Below are 19,081 nucleotides of genomic sequence, written 5' to 3' on the forward strand. Positions count from 1 at the left end.
AATAATTACTTGTGAAATATCAAATAAAATTCAGGCGTAGGCCTACCAGTATTTTTTTTACAGTGGAGGCGCAAAAGCAATCTAAAATAAAAACCTTTTCAAGGACGTTACTTATATGCCCAAAACAAGGTTGTTTTTATTTTATTTTATAACTAGAAATATAAATTGACAAATCGTTGTGAGAAAAAAAAAACATTCTAATTTGTTGAAGAACACAAAATTTGTGCTCTTTAATGTTATTTAATAGGATCTAATGTTTTTTGGCACATCTTTGCACCATGCTCCCTTGCAATACTAGGGTTATTTTTTTGTATTTACTTGGAAATATTTCATATTGTGTTACTGTGGCTTGATTTTATATAGTGATCGATTTTTTTTTCTCATGTCGTCATTTTTGAAAGGTGAAAACAATCTACGTGTCAAAACAAAGGGCATTGACTCATCGTTGCTTCCTGCATCGCACCTGCTGCACTTCCGTCATTTGGAACTGTTGAGGGCGCTGTTTATATGTACAGGGAAATTTTTTGAGTGTTGCACCAAATTCGAACTGGGACAATTTAGGCTAGATTTTACTCATTTTCACCTCTGTTTTTTTAACCGAATACTGTCGATTAAGGACGGAGTCGTTTATAGTTTGCAAAAGGCCTGGTTGTTAAGGTAATTAGTTGGTCAGGTAAGTAACACTAAGTTTTTTCACCCCTCTATTTTTTTCGCTGTCTCCAGCATCTCAGGTGGTCTGTTTACTTTTGCGCATGGGTCAGCTGTCAACCGAACGGTTCTTACAATCTTGGACTTCACTTTCCGGAAAAAAATGTTGCAACCTGACGCCATTTTTTCTTCATATATCATCTCAATGAAGGCCAGTAATTGCAAAAATGATGATAAGATATGAATCTGGGACTGAGAAACATTTCCAATTTCATGAATTTTAAATTGTCTTGACTCTCCAAAGACTTCGTACACAACCGCTGAATACCAACATCCCTGTTGCAACGTTTTTTTTCCGATTCAGTTTGTGTTTATGTCCCTGGGATGATTGAGTATTTGTAGTGACAAAGGCCTCTGCTGGTAGTACATCAACTGTGTTGTTCAGTATCTTGTTGAGCCTAGTTTAATAATCTAATGAGTTTTCTTTGTTCAAGGGTAAGCCATCCATGGATTTGGAGAAGTGATGTACATACATGTAACTGTACCTGGTGATGTGCTTCAGTTGTTGTAGATGAATCTAACTGCATGTCCAATGCCTGATTTCAGATGAGGATCCCAGGAAGATGAAGCATAATCTAGTATAGGGCGAATGAATGTAGTGTAGCAGTTTCCTGACTACAATTTGTATTATTATTTTTCAGGGAACAAATTTGATGGAAAACATGGCTGCTTCAAAAGGTGGTTTTGGACAAAAGTGTAAGTGTAGCAATTTTTTCGTAGTCAGGCCTACAGGATTTCAATTTTTAAATAAATAACGGAAAGAATATTGCATCATAACACCAAATTTTGTCACCACGTATTATCTCAACAAAGATCAGGCATCACAAAAATGTGGAAAAGACGTGAATCTGGAATATAAATGTTAGGGCCTATGAGCACTATTTACGCAGTCTTTTCCCATTTAGAGCCCATGAGGAAAAAACCTCTCTTTGTACTGAAACTTTCAAGTTCCAGCCCAGACATTTTTACTTGACAAGTTCCTTGCAAAGTAAAAGCAATACCTCCAAAATGTCTTGATGGATTACAAATGATCTGGGAGTGTTAAAGCTTATTATGGATCTCCTTTTTACTGGTTTCTTGACAGACACTTCCCCATCTCGGCGCTCCATCTCGCCTAGTTCCCAGACTCCCATATCATCCATGACCTTGCCCAGCATGAGCGCAGCGGGTACACTGACTAGCGGGGAGAGGCGACACTACAACCGCGCCCTGAGGGAGCTGTGCAAGATCCTGCGTCTTGATAGCCAGCGTCTGGATGAGACAATGCATCGTGGGATTGACGGGGAGGTAGACTGGAGCCGGAGGGAGGGAACTCTTTCAGAGGATGTGGCAGAGGATGAAGGTATGGGATGATATACTGTATGGTCAATGGAACAATATTCACTGATCATCAAAAACTTGAAACCACCCTTGCTGAACAATGCCCTCCAAAACACTTCAATGGTACATATAGGATCATTATATTTTTGTGCATAAGGCCAAAAAAAAAAAATAGTCGGTCTCTGGTCAGACCGAAGTTCTGGAATTTATGCGGCGACGCGTTTTTTTTTGGTGGTTTTTTTGTGGCTTTTTTTTTTTCAAGCTTGTATTGTACAGACAAGTTGGGTACTATTTTGCTTTTTTGTGTCCTCATTATACATTGGTGTCCTCCATAATGTGCCTTGGTGCCCTTTATCATTTGCCTTGGTGCAATTTCCCCATTCCTTGGTGCTCCTTGGTACAAAAATTTGAGGAGTAGCTTCCGTGTTAATGTGAAAGAAAAAAAAGGTTGACGCGCATGATTAAAATCGACGCGCGCTGACCAGAGACCGAGTATTTTTTTTTGTGGCCTAATGTTTGTTTCAAGTAATAACACCACTTAAAAGAAGAGGGCTTAACATGGAATAGATGATACTCAAAACTGCAATTTCTTCCAATCATCACAATTTTTCTCTACCACAATTACCAGAATCCTCCTTCCGCGCCTCCGACGACATCCCAACGGATTCCCCACATCAGCTGTATGAGAGCGAAGACTACTTTGTGCCTAGACACGCCCCCCAAAAATTACCCACCAAGAAGAAAATCAACAGGGATGATTCCTCCTTCTACCAGGATGAGCCAGACGATAAGATGGCGGCGGTACAGGATGTGTATGCAGAGCTGGCTACCATCAACAGAAAACTCCAGGTAAGAAGAACCATCCTCTAGCCAGAGTAGTCTCACATACGTCATAAGATGGTACCCTGGCAAGCTGAGTCCTTATCTTTTCAATGTTTACCTTGTGGGATTAATTATTCATGAACACTTCCAAATATGGACTTACATAATTTTTGACCAATCAGATCGCTCTTTACAAAACCTGACCCAGAGTTGACCTCCTACCAAGTAAAATGGCAGCGCGCTCTGACATCCTGAAAAGCGCTCTCCTATTGGCTAACAAAGTTGCCCCTGGAACTGCAGACCTGAATATTCAGTGCACAGGAAAATATTAAGAGAATCAGATTGGTTGATGATGAGTATTAAAATAATGAAGATGAGTGTTAAAATAGTGAAGATTTGCACTCAGTTTGCTAGGGTGTCTTGCTATGTGAAAAAATATAATTTTATTGAAGAAGTTTAACAAACTATTGTCCTGTATAGAAAGAGAGTGCCATTCTTCACGAGCGGGAGTTGGCCCTGATGGAGCGAGAGAGGGCGCTAGTCGACCGCGAGCAGGCAAGTCTGATTGAGCAGGATTCCACGTTACGCAGCGCACAGAAAGAAGTGGGGCGCAGATGGGCTGTCTTGAAAGAGGTTGGTAAACCATTTATTCCATCAATTTTGTAGCCAAGTCTTCTCAAGCTAATCAAATCTGCCCCCTGGGCCCGACATGGTTTTGCTTACCATGAGCAAAACTTCCCCACTAACTGTAACAGAAGATTCCATGCTTATTAGCATATTTCACAGGTTAGTGAAGAGTTTGGGCTTGTGCGCATGCATACATCATATAACTAAATATTCTGTGCTTACAGGGTTAGGACCCATTATCTTTTGCTAGCCCTGAATAGTGCAGAATGGTAATCATAAGTGCGGAATTCTGTGGTTTGCAGAGCTGTGAAATTGGGCCGTGAATTAGAGTCATTAAGAACTGTAATCTGCTGCCAAAATCGTGACAGTACTAAGAGGTCAACTGAGTGCAAGCATAGTTCCCGTTTCAAGCACACTGCAGAAGCCTCCATGAAGACAAATTTTGTATTAAGAAAAGTAGAAAATGGTGTCTGAATCATGTACGATGGTACATCGGTTCGAACCCAGACAGGGAAGATGATGCATGTGTTCTTGGGCAAGACACTTTACTACAATTGCCTCTCTCTTTACCCAGGTGTATAATTGGTACTTGTGAGGATAGAGACCAGATTGTGATGACTTGGAGCTGCTGCAAAAACTGGTCTCAATTGGCCCGTTGAACAGGGGATAATAATTGTGAAACACTTTGAGACCTTGTCATAAAGCGCAATATATAAGCACCACATTATTATGATCCCTCCCTTTAAAAAAAAGGAATGTATTAAGTCCTATATCATGAACACCTCATATTAAACTAATGAACTTTCCATTGTTTTGTTTCCGACAGCAACACCAGAATGAACTGGATAAGATGAGTGAGCAGCTACAGGATAAGACCAAGGAGACAAGGAGACTCAAGGCCTCCTTTGACACCCTCAAACAGGCTAATGATGCACTACGCAAACAGGTACGTAAACTTCCCTCACTTACTACAATATCCACAATCAAGCTTCAAACAGTTACATCTATACGATTAATGATGAGTTTATTTATAATGCTTGCAAATATATTTGTATTTGTGTGGTACTCCACATTGACAATTAACGGCAAGAGATTAACTGCAGGATAGTGTATACAGGATAGTTTGTGGGTCATTCTTTAAATTTGGGGTCCCTGTTACATCTGACATCTATGATTTTATAATTGGGCAATTCCAGCATTTATGTTATATCAGTGACAGAGCTTTTAAGAGCTCAGTGAATAAACCTGAATTTTATTTTCAAATTTTGTACATCCATCATCTGGTAAAAGTCCAGGAGATTACAGACTAGGAGTTTTGGAAATTTCTCTCAGTCATCAATTAGATATCATGGTTAAATGGCTCTGTCATTGACATTACACTTTCTTTCATAATGCTAGAATTGCTTAATTCTGATGTACTCCTTAATGCAGTCATCGCCCATGGCAAAGTATCAAAGTAACAGGGACAGAAAAAAATGTCACTCTTTAGACCATAAATTTAAAGAATGAACCTTATACAGGATGTCAACCAGAAAGTTCAATAGGGGCAACTTTGGAGATGAAATATTTTTTTATGCTTAGGAAATGTCTGTGTTCAGCAGCACAATGAAATTGGGCCCAGGTTGGATTGTATGGAGTGCTGTGGCCTCGTGGTTAAGGGCACTCATTCGTGGTCTGTGGGTAAAGCTGCGGGTTGTGGGTTCGAGTCCTGGCGGGGTCATGGTGTGTGTGCCCTTGGGCAAGGTACTTTGTCACTCATTGCTTCTCTCCACCCAGGAGTGAATGGGTACCTGTAAGGGCAGAGATGGTTATTGTGGTTGAATTAGCTTGCTTGCGCCTAACAGGCTGCATCGAGCTGTATACTCCCCAGGGAGCTGAGATGGTACTTGGAATGTTTCATGGGCCCAATGAGCAGGGGTAGTAATGATGTAGTGCCTTGGGCACCAGTCCTGGTGGATACGTGCGCTTTATAAATACCCACTATTGTTATTATTATTATTATGTGGTTTCATCATTTGTCTCGCTCAGTTGACTGAAATCCAGGAGCAGAATAAGAAATTGGAGTCGCAGGCCCTTAATGTTCAGAGTCGTCTGGTCAACCTGCAACGCAAGCAGGAACTCAGCGAACGACAGCGGGCTCTCAACAGCATGTCTGCAAAGGCAAAGGCCGAGAACCGGCCAACTGTGGGTACCAGGGACGCGACGGAAGCAAGCAAGACAGCTGGGGTGTCTAAACAGAACAAGGTATCAGAAGCAAATGAGTTAAACGGAAACAAACATGCAATAAATGTAAGCACTTGCTGTCGTGCTTCCACACTCGGGTACTATCCTGCATTGTGCAGGTGTTCCTGGGCAAGACACTTTACTACAGTTGCCTCTCTCCACCCAGGAGTTTTGTATGAGTACCTGTGATTGTGGAGACTAGATGGCGCTGATCTCAAGCTGCTACAGACAAATGGTCGCATAGCCCGATGAACAGGAGTAATATTAGTGAAGCGCTCTGACATCCATATTTTGCTTTATATAAGCACCACATAGTAATTATGTACGGTTTCACACATCGACTGCATGAACTTGCTTGAATCTGCAGCCTACTGCGGTTTATGACGTCCTGGGTGTCTTGTTGGAATGGCTGAGTGACGTCCATCTCAGGAATGTGTTGCCAGAAGATGGCAGCAAGCAACCCACGGTGGCCTTGCCTGCACCAGCGCTTACTAAAGAACGATGTACCAAGGTAAGAATTACATCAGGACGCAAGTTCATGGAGCTGTTTGCACACATGGTTTAATCAGGGAATAAACATAATTTTGTACAATGTAGTTCAGCTGCTTTCCGGCTAAAGATAAGAAAACATCTACATATTGTTCTAAAACAATGATGATTATGAGAATGAACGATTTTATGGTATTATTTGTTTGTTTTAGTGAATCTCTGGGACTTGAGACGGAAAAAAGCTTTCCTCTGTTCCCTCCACCACTCACAAAAAACATCCTTTTTTGGCCGTGTTGTCATAGTTTACCCACCCTTATGACTAGAGCTAAGGGAGTGTGGCCCAGCGGTTAGGGTTTGTGACTCATGATCAGAAGATCAGGGGCTCGAATCCAGCTGCTGGCCGCATAATGTCTCCTTGGGCAAGCCACTTCACCCCAGCTAGCTGGGGAGTAACCTGCAATGGACTGGCATCCCATCCAGGGGGAATAGAAATAATTCTCAGTAGTTTCATGCCAAACAAACTGGAGATAAACACTGGGCCATATTCTGCTTGTGACAGACTTTACTACTGCTTACTTATTGTGTTTGTGTCTGCATTGGATTTGTCCTAGATACTGCCCTCGCTTGTTGAAGTTCTACACTGCCTACCAGCCGCCAGTTCTAAGATGCATCTACCTTGCCTGCAGTTCATTTATTGGTCCTTGGTGCATCTTGACCAAGGTCAAGGGTCACAGGTGAGCACATAATAATATCCAATTGAATGCTTATTTTCCAGTGGTGCTCAGACCATTCCGACTTAATCAAGGCTGCAAAATGGCCTCGTTCAGCATCCGCTCCGTTCACAAGTACCCCCTCACCAGCAAAGAAAGTACAGTTGGGGGTGACCGACCGACGCCATCTCGCCTGACTGCAATTCATTTGCCGCGAAGCGCGGCCACTGCGTGTACATAGTACAAATCCCCTGGTGTACGTGCGTCACACACAAAAAACGGTGCACGTCAACCAGCGAAATGTCCCGCCCATGGGACGTCGTTGCTAGGTAAAAGGGCGCCCTCTTTGGTCGGCGCACTGAGCCCATAATGTAGGCCTACATTCACGCATGGCTGTGCATAAACAAAGCAACGTACAGCTCAAGACCTTGATACGATTCATCCTCCAAACCAATGGACAGTTGAAGGCACGTAGGAGGATTTGCAATGGGAGACCTTTGACACGTTGATGGCAGCAAACATGCCGGTCCTTTTTCCGTTGCTCTTGTTATATTGAGCTTGCGCGCTTTAGATTAAACATGACGTAAACAATTGAAAAGGACAGGTACGTTCGCCGCACCAACGTCACAAAAGTCTCTCATTTCTCAGAAACGCGCCTATTTAACATCAAATTCCTTGCTGAAAGTGAAGATAGGACTGGTACTAGATACCCTATAAAACTATTTCACGTGAAATCGTTTGGAAGGAAACAATCATTGAAGGTGGTTTCAGAAAATGTACCGAGACACCTCTTGTTTTATGTGCGTTAGCAATGGAATGCAGTTACGAGACCTTAAATATTGTGCATACATTTTCTCTGTTTTCTCAAAATGTATAGTCTGCTCTGAGCTGAAACCTCAACAAGTTAGTGTCTATACTCCCTTTTAAGATTCTGGACTATTGTGTTGCTTCAAATAAACAAAATTACACAAAAACCTAATGTTCACCTTTAACAGGCATACAGCCGCAATCCTCCAGCATCCTCCAAAAAGCACCTGGTTGATTTTGGAGGATTGAGGATTGTAATCAAGTCATAGAGTTCTAATTATAATGAGAGTGATATACTTGTGTTTTTTTTTATTCCCAGCCACGCAACCCACTTGCCTCTACCTACCGTCGGCTGGGGGAAGAACTGTACAAACCCACAATGGTTCGCTTCGCTGGCGTGGTAGAAGACCTCAAGATGCAGGAAGGCCTGCACGAGAAACCCAAAGCTGCCGTGTTCTTCAGGAGTCCAAACCTCCACGTCAGGATGCTGTCTTGTCTCATCATCTTGAAGACACTATCGCAAGGTGAGTTACTGTTATAATTGTTGACTTTCTGGTGATTGGTTTGGTCCCTTGGGGTTGAACTCTTATACACTTTGTACAAATCAACAAGACTTGGGATCGCATCCTTACAAGTTATCTCAAGTGATCAATCACTAGTCAGCAAGTCTGTGACTAGTGACTAGCCAATTTATACTTCTTTGTCTTCGTTCACTCGCTGTTGCTTGTGACCTGATTTGAGTCATTGCATTGGGTGACTCAAGTCAAGATGAGCCATTCTAAGCCATTGAGTAAGTTGAATTGATGTATAAGGCCAAAAATTGATGTATAAGGCCGTCGACATGCACGTTGGCAAAATGAAAAAGTTTTTTTTTAATGAAAGATGATGTCTCAAAACCGCCAAACTCCTTGGTTTGACTGGAATCCTGCTGCTGCACGATTTTAACGTGTTATTAGATGGGGTTACGATCGAGTATAAGCTTTATGTGGCCTCTCTGGACCCCCATAAATTTGCACTAAGTTTAGTCGGGCACCATTTGCAGTCATCAGCCGACATTTGAAGGGAAAAAAAACGGTTAAAAAAAAAAAAGCCGCGTCGCCGCACCACTTTTGGGGCAAGCTCCATACCAGAAACCGGAGACTTTTTTTTTGGCCTGAGGTCAACAAGGTCGAGTCCAGTCCAGTCACAAAAGCAAGCTCAAGTTGTGTTGAATTCGGTCACATATTAAATGCTTGTGTCATTTAAGTCACTGACATTTTAAAACCATCTTATTTTGTATCACAATGTGAAGCTGACTCATGTAAAATAATAGTACAAGCCTAGGATTCCATGATACAACCTATATTTGCTAGAAACCTGTATTTACAACTCAACAACAATAGTAAGCAGTCACCGAAATGATTTCCTGACGTGTTACCCATATAATGACTGGGGTATTTTGGGTCTTCTCATGACCAGGGGATGGAGGTCACATTGTGCCCTCACAAAAATACATATAACCACATTTAATTTTGTTTTCTTAAATAACCAGATTTTGTGATTACTAACGTTTTAAATTGGTTTGCATGGTTATCACGTACATCCTCCCGAATTTGTTTTGGTACAGTATTGAGTCCTAGTAAAAGTTGGGAAAAGTCCCCAAATTTCATGGTGATCAGCTGAAGTTTTATTGGGGGGCGAGCACAATTTGGTGAGAACATTTCTTAAGCCTTGTGAGTTTGCTGGTGTCATGTGAGCAGCCCTTTTAACTCTTCTCCCTTTTTATTGTCATTCACAGTGGACTACTTAGCCCAGGTGTTTGACGTCTTGCGGACTGATCTCAAGGAAGATACAGCTAAGGAGATATACATTCGCTACCAAGCCACGCCGGTGGTAGTGCCTTACCTGAAGATGACCCATAAGGCTCTGATGAGCAGCGCGGTGGACGTCTTCCTGCAGATGTCTATGGAGTCAGGTAGGCACTGTCAGTGATGACACTTGTTTTTAGTTGTTTTGTTTTAAAGATATAGTCCATCATTTGTAATTTGTGCATGTTGTTCGTTTGAAGCAACAAAAGTGTTCAAAATATAATGAAGGATACTGAACAACTAACCTGATGAAGTTTCAGCTCAGCTTCAGCTGTATAATCCGAGAAAAACAGCATTCTAGGATCTCAATTTCAAATCAAAAGTTGCTGAATCATGTTTTGAATTGGGCCTGAATTCAGCGTCCGAGACACGTTCTCACTGAGCCCATTGCAGCTACGCGATGTTGCGCACTGATCCGACGAATTATAGCAACCGCGTAAGCATGTGCGTCGTGCCAATGCTTGTGTGCGCTTCGCCGAATAACAAAACGAACTACTAATTAAGATTTTCCTACGGTGCGTCTTAAGATGCACCGTTGGAAAGGCCTTCTTTCGTTGATTACTTCAAAATGAGAGCTTGCCAGAAAGAATAATTTCACAGGGAGTTTAGTCCACTTACTATCTTTCAACCTTGTATGTTTTTCAACAATAATTACGCCAGTTACTTTTCGGATTGCTGCAAATGATGGACTATACCTTTAATCAGAATTTCCTTCCAAAAGTCTGATTTTTCTGATGATCTTTTCCCCGCAAAAACTTGATTGTTACATTAAGTTTCAACGAATTTGATGAAAACCACTTAAAAACAGAAAAACTGTAACATTTCACCACTTGAAACGATGACTTCAATTTTGCACAGGGAAAAAGAAATGAAAATAATAAATCATAATGCTTATAAATTTACTACTATCTAATTCCTTTTTGGTGTATTTTTTTTTAGCATTTACGCAAGAGTTTCTGGAAAGTTGTAGTACGGATGTCTGGTTCAGAGCCTGTGCCACCGTCCTACGCACTCCCAATCTGGATCCTAAGGTCTGGGAGAAACTCAGCATTATACTCCAGAAACTGTCCAAAATCAAGTAAGTACTGATATATTTCAATTCCCTGAAGTCCAGCCAATAATGTTCTTTAAATTTAGAAAGCCTGTTCTCCAGCTTTATAATTTGTTATTGATGTGATAAGTGATGCGTTCTTGATTACGCCTTGGGTGTGTGATGGATAGAGGGCCATTATAGTCACAATGGATGGGGTACCACTCTGCCTTGACAGATGTGAACAAACAGGTGTAATTTGAATGATTAGACACTGGCCTTGTAACCCCTGCATGTAGTCCATAGTGTGTGCAAACTCAACAGCTGCCTTTTCTTGTGAAGCAAGTAAAATCAAAGAATGTTGGTTGACAATTGGTTGAATTGTGCCACCATGACTAGCCACGGCACATAACTATATCGTCATGAATAGCCACAGCAACAAGAGTAGGCGTGGCATCATGACAAGTTACAGCACTATGACTAGTCTACTTTTCTTCGTAAATTTGGTTGAGACTGCAACTAATAGTCACCAGTTTTGTCAACTAGTCGCACTAGTCGCACTGTGTTAGTGGTCAACTGAGCGAAGATAGTTGCATTATGGTTAACCATAAACTGACTATTCTTTTGACCGGACTTGATAGGCCACTTATGGCATAGCACAAACGTTCCTCTCCTTGTTACACTCCGTTTTTTCCACATCCAATCTTTGAACCTCCTAGGACCAACAAACGCCACTTTGAGGTTCAAGGCATCACGGGCATCGTGCAGGAGTTATTACGGACCAGCAGCCAAGAAAATACATTCCTGTCTCTCAATCTCAGGTCTATCCTGTTTAATTTCAACGTCGCTAAGAGATCCCCATCAGCATCATGATGTGATTTTGTCATAGACAACAGTCTACTGATATGAAATGCTTTGGTGAAACACTTGACTTGCAATTGAAAGACTGGGGTTCGGGTCCTGGTGGCACCGATTTGAGTAACATTACTTTTAGATGCCAAAAAAGTTTAATACAAGTTGGCTTGAATGATGGCTGTGCTTTTAATAATGTGCGTTTCTCATTAAGGACATATATCCACCATTGTTGGTGCCCAAAGCGCTACATCATTATTACCCTGCTCATTGGGCCAACGAAACTTTCCAAAGACAATTTCAGCTGCCTGGGGAGTATGCAGCTCCATGCTGCCATGTTGGCGCAAAGCAGCTAAAATCAATCACAATAAGCATCTCTGCCCTCACAGGTACCCATTTACTCCTGGGTGGAGAGAAGCAATGAGTGACACATTGCCTTTCTAAAGGGCACATGCACCATAACCCCAGGCTGGACTTGAACCCACAACCAGAATCACCTGCAGACCATGAGTTCAGTACTCCGGACAGAAATATAAAACAAATCCATTGCTGATTTTCTAGCATGTTATGAGCTTTTCCATGAGAAACATCTGATGGAAAAACTGGCTCACAGCAAAAAGTAAGTTACTTAAAGAGTCTTGCCCAAGAACACAAGCACCATGTTCCCCATCAGTAGTTGAACACCGTCACAATTAGACCACATCGTTCCTTTTAGGTGTTACCTCAAAAGTAACATTCTACAAATTCATACGGCTCCAAAAAAAATCATTGAATGGACTTGTTAGACCTTTTTGAATTGATGAACTCCTAAGCCCACTGATGTTTACCTTTCCGAAGACCCTCTGAAGGAGCTTTTTATTCTGAGACAAGTTTGGCCTGAGAGCGTTACTTCTTTGATGGCTAGTCTACTTCGCTGAGGAACTCTGTGTGTGTGTTGTCACTGTTGTGAAAGCTTAATATTAAGTGCTGTTGATAAACAACACAAAAGTTGACATGGCAATACTGCACCAATTACTTAAAAACATTGGCTGAATCATTGTGTTTTGTAAAGAAAAATCATAAGTACATGTGGTTTCTATGTACAGTTTGGCATTGTCGTAATATGTGTGAGTTTAGATTTTGTTTGGACTGTGTACTGTGTTTTGCCACATATTTGCCGTTTTATTAAAGAAAACAAAAAACAAAAACAAAAAAGCCAACATATTTATATTTTACCTGTGTTTCAGTAGTTAAGTCTGCCAGTTCATAGATTGACGGGTCCATTGTCCAGTGTTGATAGTGAAGTAACAGTGGCGTGAAGAGCAGGTTTTGCTCACATGTCTTTTAAATCGGTCTACAAAAAGAAAGATTTGATAAATAATAATTTTGGCCAAGAAGTAGGACAGGGTTTGGATACTTCTAGTTTTGTATGTGTTTGTGGAAATATTTGTGCACACTTCTCAATGTGTTTGGCCACTATAGATGAAAATGACTAGAATGAGTCGTTTTTTTTACTTTGCCTAAATTAAACTTCACACAAAAGACAACACAATCCTATAGTCTTTTCTGTTTTGTTTTGTTCTCATGTAAATTCCAAGCATCACATCACTCCACCAGCATGAGTCTAAAGAGTTTGGGAAAAGATGGGACTTACTCTATCCCTCTCTCAAAACAAACAAACAACCTTCAGCTTACCCCTACCCCACAATGTCAGTACACACCCAAGAATTTGTCTGAAATTCTGATTTGAGAATAAGAGGTTTGGCTTGAATTTCAAATAACGCAACAGATTACTAGAAAATCTCCCCATTTGCTAAAAATCAAATTGCTTCAGACTGATGTTCCAGAATTTGTGCCGGATTCTAAGTATCAGAGCGACATAGAAACCATAGGGCTGTGTTGAAAATATCAGAATATTTGATCAAATACGAATAGTATTTTAAAAAATAGAATAGGCCTACTCCAGAAATGTGAGGTGAATGCCACATTTTGTGGTATTTGCGAGCCTCATGAGGAATATTAGCGTGATTTGCATCTTTAATATCTATCAAGTATCAGCTAGTCAGCTACATGGGGTATCTCGGAAAAACATATCAATGATCATCAAACATTTTTGCTTCAAATTCAGTGGTCGATTGTTCCACTATTCAATCAAATCCAAGTTCCAATAATCAAATACTAACTTTTTTTTGGAAAGGCACAGCAAATGCGCTTTTCGGCGTCTTACATATATGTAGTGGTTCTTAACACTTTCACACCACAAAAATCTAAGGAATAACTTAGTGCGGCACGATTTTTAAATGAATGCCAGCCAAAAACAGGCGTTGGATAACGATCAAAACTACAAATTTATCTCCCAGAACATTTTGATTTTGCAAGCCGGGTCTTTTTTCCAAGCGCAAAGATGCATGGTGTGCTCTTCTGTAAAGAAGATTTTTCTTCTAACAAATTTATGTTAGAACTCGAAATAGCACGGGGACGCATCTTTAACAGCCCCTAAACTTGTCACTTGTGTGCCTTCCCCCTCTTCCCCCTCTTCCCAGAACTACGGTCCCTGATTTTAATTAATGTGTTTTTGACGTGTGTTTGCAGACTTACAAAAACACCAGACCATTCTGTTGTTTGACAGTACGCATTATTCGTGTTTGCCTAGCTAATGGGAAGAAAATGGTGATGTATTACAGTGGCCGGAAATGAAAGAACGGCTTTGCGGGGCATTGTCATAGCTAAGACAGGAGGCATCACTCAGGATTTGAGTTTTACAGGAATCGGCAAAGCTTTCTACACTCTGCCATTATCCATTTAGGCCTACGCCAAAACCATTTAATAGCTGGAGGCCGTGGTCAATAATGCGGAACACAAAAACTGACAGGCATGTTCTTTATTTTGTGTAAATTATTATTATTATTATTATTATTATTAAAGAAATTTCTGATTGAACATGAAGGTTTTTTGACTCCATACTCAACCAATGGATCAACTAATGTATGGTTTCTGTCTACGAATGGTAGATAGCTGGGCTTTAAGTTGTGACCACTTTTGAAGGCCAAAGTGGGAGGAACCACTGCACGCACACACTGGTTATGTGTAGTACACACATTTTATACTGAATGTGCACAAACTTGGTGTCTTCGCGTGAGCGTCAGGCATAGTCGGCAATGCTTTCAAATGTAAATGTGAACAGTATGCCTTTTCTACTTGTATTCTGTGGGACCTGTTGATTTCATCATAGATAGTATAGTGGGCAGAGATGGTTAATTTGATTCATGATTTTGGTCTGTTATGCTGTCCTTATTTATAAGTTCACTAATTGGTCATTTAAGCTGGTCGCATATAAAATTTGCATATTAGGATAAATCAGACGTTCGACCGTGGCTCTCTGATCCCCAGACTAAGTCTTGAGGGGGTATATCCCCAAATTATGTTCCCAGAGATAATATAAAATCATCCCTTCCCCCAAAAAATGGGGGGTTTCAGGGACTTTGTTTTTTGTAAAAGCAGAAAGGTTTTCTTGCCGCTGTGGCATACCCATCACATTTCCCTGTGAAAGTAGTAATAAAGTATTGCTTTAGAAGTTCAATAACTGCAAACTTGCCCCCAAAAAACCCGGCCCATAAAAGTATAACCACCTGGATTTTTTTAAAGCCAAATTGCCAACGTCAAACTATTTATTGCCACTTTTGGCCAAAATTTTAGATAAACTGTATTAGAGTGGTTGGGCACAACCCGACCACTGTATGGAATTGTTCTTATAAATCTTTCTTTCTTTCTTTTTTCCGTACGGCATGTTTCCGCGGGTTTTCTCCTAAACAGTTCATGATAGGAACTTGTAACTTTCAATATATATCGACCCTCATCTGAAGTGGTGCATATTACTCTGACGTCATGATGACGTCATCGGGTGTCAAATTACAAGCGATTTTAGTTGAAAAAATGACGATGTTCTTTCACCTACATGTACATGAGCATATTTAAACAATTAAATTTATTGGTACATGTATTAAAGTATTGATCTTTAAACATAAGTGACGACAATATTATTGCGAAAGCATGTTTGTCTCTGAGGCAGGGACGTACCGCGTAGCAAGGTCATTTTTATTGGGGGGGGGGGGTAAAAATGTCTTGAAAAGGGCACCTACACATCCGTGCTGAAATGTAGACACGTTTTTTCTTCGGGCACTTGGCCTCAGTAAAATAAAATAGTGGGGGGGGGGGGGGCTATTCAAAACCGACGGTTATGCACACTATAATGGTGTTTTTCAGGGCGATACGTGCGCAAAATAAAAAAGGGACTATGCCAAAAAAAGGGCATGACTTTTTTTGTTTTTAAAGGGCACTTGTTCAGAAAAAAAGGCACTTGTTAAAAAAAGAATGGCACTGTTTATAAATATTGGGGGGGGGGGGGGGGGAGGGGGGTAAGCGCTGGTGACAAAATATTGGGGGGGGGGGGGGTTAAATACCCCCTTAACCCCAAAAGTGGGTTTATAAAAGTGGGTTTATAATGATTATTACTGATTATAATAATGAAGCTATGCGCTGTTCATGCAGCCGATACCGATTCGTCAAGCTTTCTACCAGCTGCTCAATATAATTACCGTACGCTTTGCATCACAACATTACCTTTTCATTGAAAACCACTCTAATGATATCATTATTCATCAGTCTTTGTGCCACTGCATGTAGAAATGAAGTAAGCGACCTGAAGTTTTGCATATTTTATGAACATCTACAAAAGAGAGACATGAACATGAATTGCCTCTGCGCGCCACATTTTGATAAACTGTCCTTTTCAGTCTCAGTGTCGGAATTATTAGCTTCTATATCAATGATATCTAATAGTTTAGATGCATCAAGTCAATTTGTGAAGTTTCACCTAAATTTACACCTTTTGAGATGTACCACAAATGCATAAACATTCACTAATACCCGTATAGACAGGCAATTCATCAGGATCCACATTTCTTTGTTTTTGTTAATTGGCTTTTCCGCAAAGTTGCGGAAAAGCCTTTGTTTCTCTACGAATTTTTTTTCTTTTTTATTTTTTTTTTTCCTCTTGGGACTTCCAACCAAAATGCCATAGACTTTGTGCACGTTTTTTCTAGCAAACACTTTGGCATAAAACAAAGTCATATGACATCAAAACTTAACATAGTCACAGAACATATAGCAAAGGTCGTTCGCGAAGATAGACGTCATGATGACGTCATCATGGGTCACGTGACGTCATCATTCATGTGCATATTACAAAGTCCTATATCTACAGAACTGTTAGTCCGATTGAGTTGAAACTCGGTATGTAGGTAGATCGGGATGTGTTATAGACGAAAATTGAGGTGACGTCATCATGACGTCATCGTGTGATTTTATATAGATTTTTGAAGATTTGGACCTTTAAGCCATATCTCACTAACGCAATATGATAAATTCAAAATTCTTTTTGTATTAGGTTCGCTGGGCAATAGATAAATGCACAAAATTTGGAAAAATGTGTGACGTCATAATGACGTCAGCAAAAATGTGATTTTTTGAAAAACATATAAGGGAATGTCCGATCGTCTTGAAACTTGGTGGGTGGGTAGATAATAACACTAGTACACACAATCTTGAATGACGTCACGATGACGTCATCGGTCGATTTTTAAAGATTTTTTTAATATTGCCAATTTTATTCTGCTTAGAAAATTTAACACTTTTATCAATCCGATTTTTTTCAAACTTGGTACGGACTAAAACCACCATAAAATAATGAGCACTGCCAAGTATTGTTACGATGACGTCATCATTAGACATGTGACGTCATCGTTAACTTGTATATTTTAAGCCCCTATATCTCATGAACAGTACGTCAGGTTGGGTTGAAACTTGGTATGGGGGTAGGCCGGGATGTGTTACAAATAAATATTGAGGTGACGTCATCATGACGTCATCGTGTGATTTTATATAGATTTTTGAAGTTTTGGACCTTTAAACCATATATCACGAACCCAATATGTTAAATTTAAAATTCTTTTTGTATTAGGTTTGTAAGGCAATAGGTATATGTACAAAATTTTGAAAAATGTGTGACGTCATGATGATGTCATCAAATATGCGCTTTTTTGAAACACATATAAGATAATGTCCGATCGTCATGAAACTTGGTGGGTGGGTAGATAATAACACTAGTACACAACATCTGAAATACGTCACGATGACGTCATCAGTAGATTTTTTTACGATTTTTTTAATATTGCCAATTTTATTCTGCTTACAAATTTAACACTTTCATTAATCCGATTGTTTTCAAACTTGGTACAGACTAAAACCGCAATAAAATAATGAGCACTGCCAAGTATTGTTACAATGACGTCATCATTAGACATGTGACGTCATCGTTTGTATATTTTAAGCCCCTATCTCATCAACAGTAATTTAGATTGGGTTAAAACTTGGTATGGGGGCATGCCGGGATGTGTTACCAATAAATATTGAGGTGACGTCATAATGACGTCATCTTGTGATTATATATATATTTTATATATGACAAATGCAATATGCCAAAATCAAATTTCCATTTGAATGAGGTTTGTTAAACAAAACGTAAATGCACACAGTTTTGCACAAAACAGAAAAACATGACCTTAATTTAAAAAAAAACATAATGCGGAAAAGCCCTATGTTCTGTTGCAAACAGACATAGACCTCTAGTTCTTTTTGTGTTCCCATTATTAATTTAAAGATACTTCCCTCCTCAACAAGCAAAATACTAATAACACGACAAAATACTAATAAAAGTGACAAATGTGTTTACTTGCTAGTTGGTACTTACAAGTCTGTACCTTCCTGTTTCAAGAAATGAAGACTAGAATGGTAGAAGACTTTGAAAATTAAATTTAAATGACATTGTGTGTCAACAATAAATTATCATCTGTGGAGAAGCTGGTAGAAAGCTTGAGGAACCGGTATCGGCTGAGCATGCAGCGCGCGATTGTATGCTTTTTGGGAATTGAAAGGTTAAACAGGGTAGCTTCATCAGTAATAACACTTTAAACACAGGTGGGCCCATTATTGATAAAAAGAGCACCTGAAACCTAAACCGTCGATACCTACTCCGAACCGACCAGTCGCAAGGCGGTTTGCAACGTGTTCCTTCGGCCAAGTTTTTCGGCTTTTGAAAAAGAGAGACTGACAACATTCTAAAGGGAAAACGGTCCTTTTGTGCAATGTTAATGTTAAAAAAAAACTTTTTCATTTTGCCGACGCGCATGGCTACGGCGACGCGCGCGCATACCAGAAACCGGAGACTTTTTTTTTTAGGCCTTAACAAGATAACTCAAAAGTTATGGATGGATTTTCATTTATTATTTTAGGGGTTGTCCTTGGTACAAGTACAAATCGATTAGATTTTGGAAGTGATCCGGATCTGGGTCTGCAAGCCCTGCCAAATCTCGCTTTGGTCATTTGCATTTGTTTGGTCATACGTACTTTCTTGCCTTCTGGAATCACATTAGTGTTGCATGTTGATTTGGCTAGTAGTGCCAGTGGATTTACTTATTCAACATGAATTCACAATAACGCTTTCACTGAAACGCATGGCTTCCTCTGTGTAAAACCACTCTTTGGCCTAGTTGTGACTAATGGATGCGATGTTGGATCTTTTTCGATTTGCTTGGTCATCAGTCGTAGTA

The 19,081-nt window shown here is 40.2% G+C and overlaps 1 protein-coding gene across 2 annotated transcripts; it reads left to right on the forward strand.

Moving 5' to 3' along the window:
- Nucleotides 1-514: 514 nt before the first annotated feature.
- Nucleotides 515-12,966, forward strand: LOC119727420 (coiled-coil domain-containing protein 138-like). 2 transcript variants are annotated; one of them, XM_038199287.1, is made up of 13 exons: nt 515-673; nt 1,350-1,404; nt 1,793-2,050; nt 2,657-2,877; nt 3,331-3,483; nt 4,304-4,423; nt 5,506-5,721; nt 6,068-6,211; nt 6,801-6,923; nt 8,026-8,230; nt 9,484-9,660; nt 10,493-10,631; nt 11,303-12,966. In XM_038199287.1, the coding sequence occupies exons 2-13, from the start codon at nt 1,362-1,364 to the stop codon at nt 11,454-11,456; spliced, it is 1,953 nt and encodes a 650-aa protein (XP_038055215.1). In that variant the 5' UTR covers nt 515-673; nt 1,350-1,361; the 3' UTR covers nt 11,457-12,966. The 2 variants fall into 2 exon arrangements, with proteins under 2 accessions (XP_038055215.1, XP_038055216.1); XM_038199288.1 differs by having other exon boundaries at nt 515-657.
- Nucleotides 12,967-19,081: the final 6,115 nt, after the last annotated feature.

The sequence above is a fragment of the Patiria miniata genome, unplaced genomic scaffold (genome assembly GCF_015706575.1).
Source record: "Patiria miniata isolate m_02_andy unplaced genomic scaffold, ASM1570657v1 HiC_scaffold_20, whole genome shotgun sequence".
In the NCBI taxonomy this organism is placed as follows: domain Eukaryota; kingdom Metazoa; phylum Echinodermata; class Asteroidea; order Valvatida; family Asterinidae; genus Patiria; species Patiria miniata.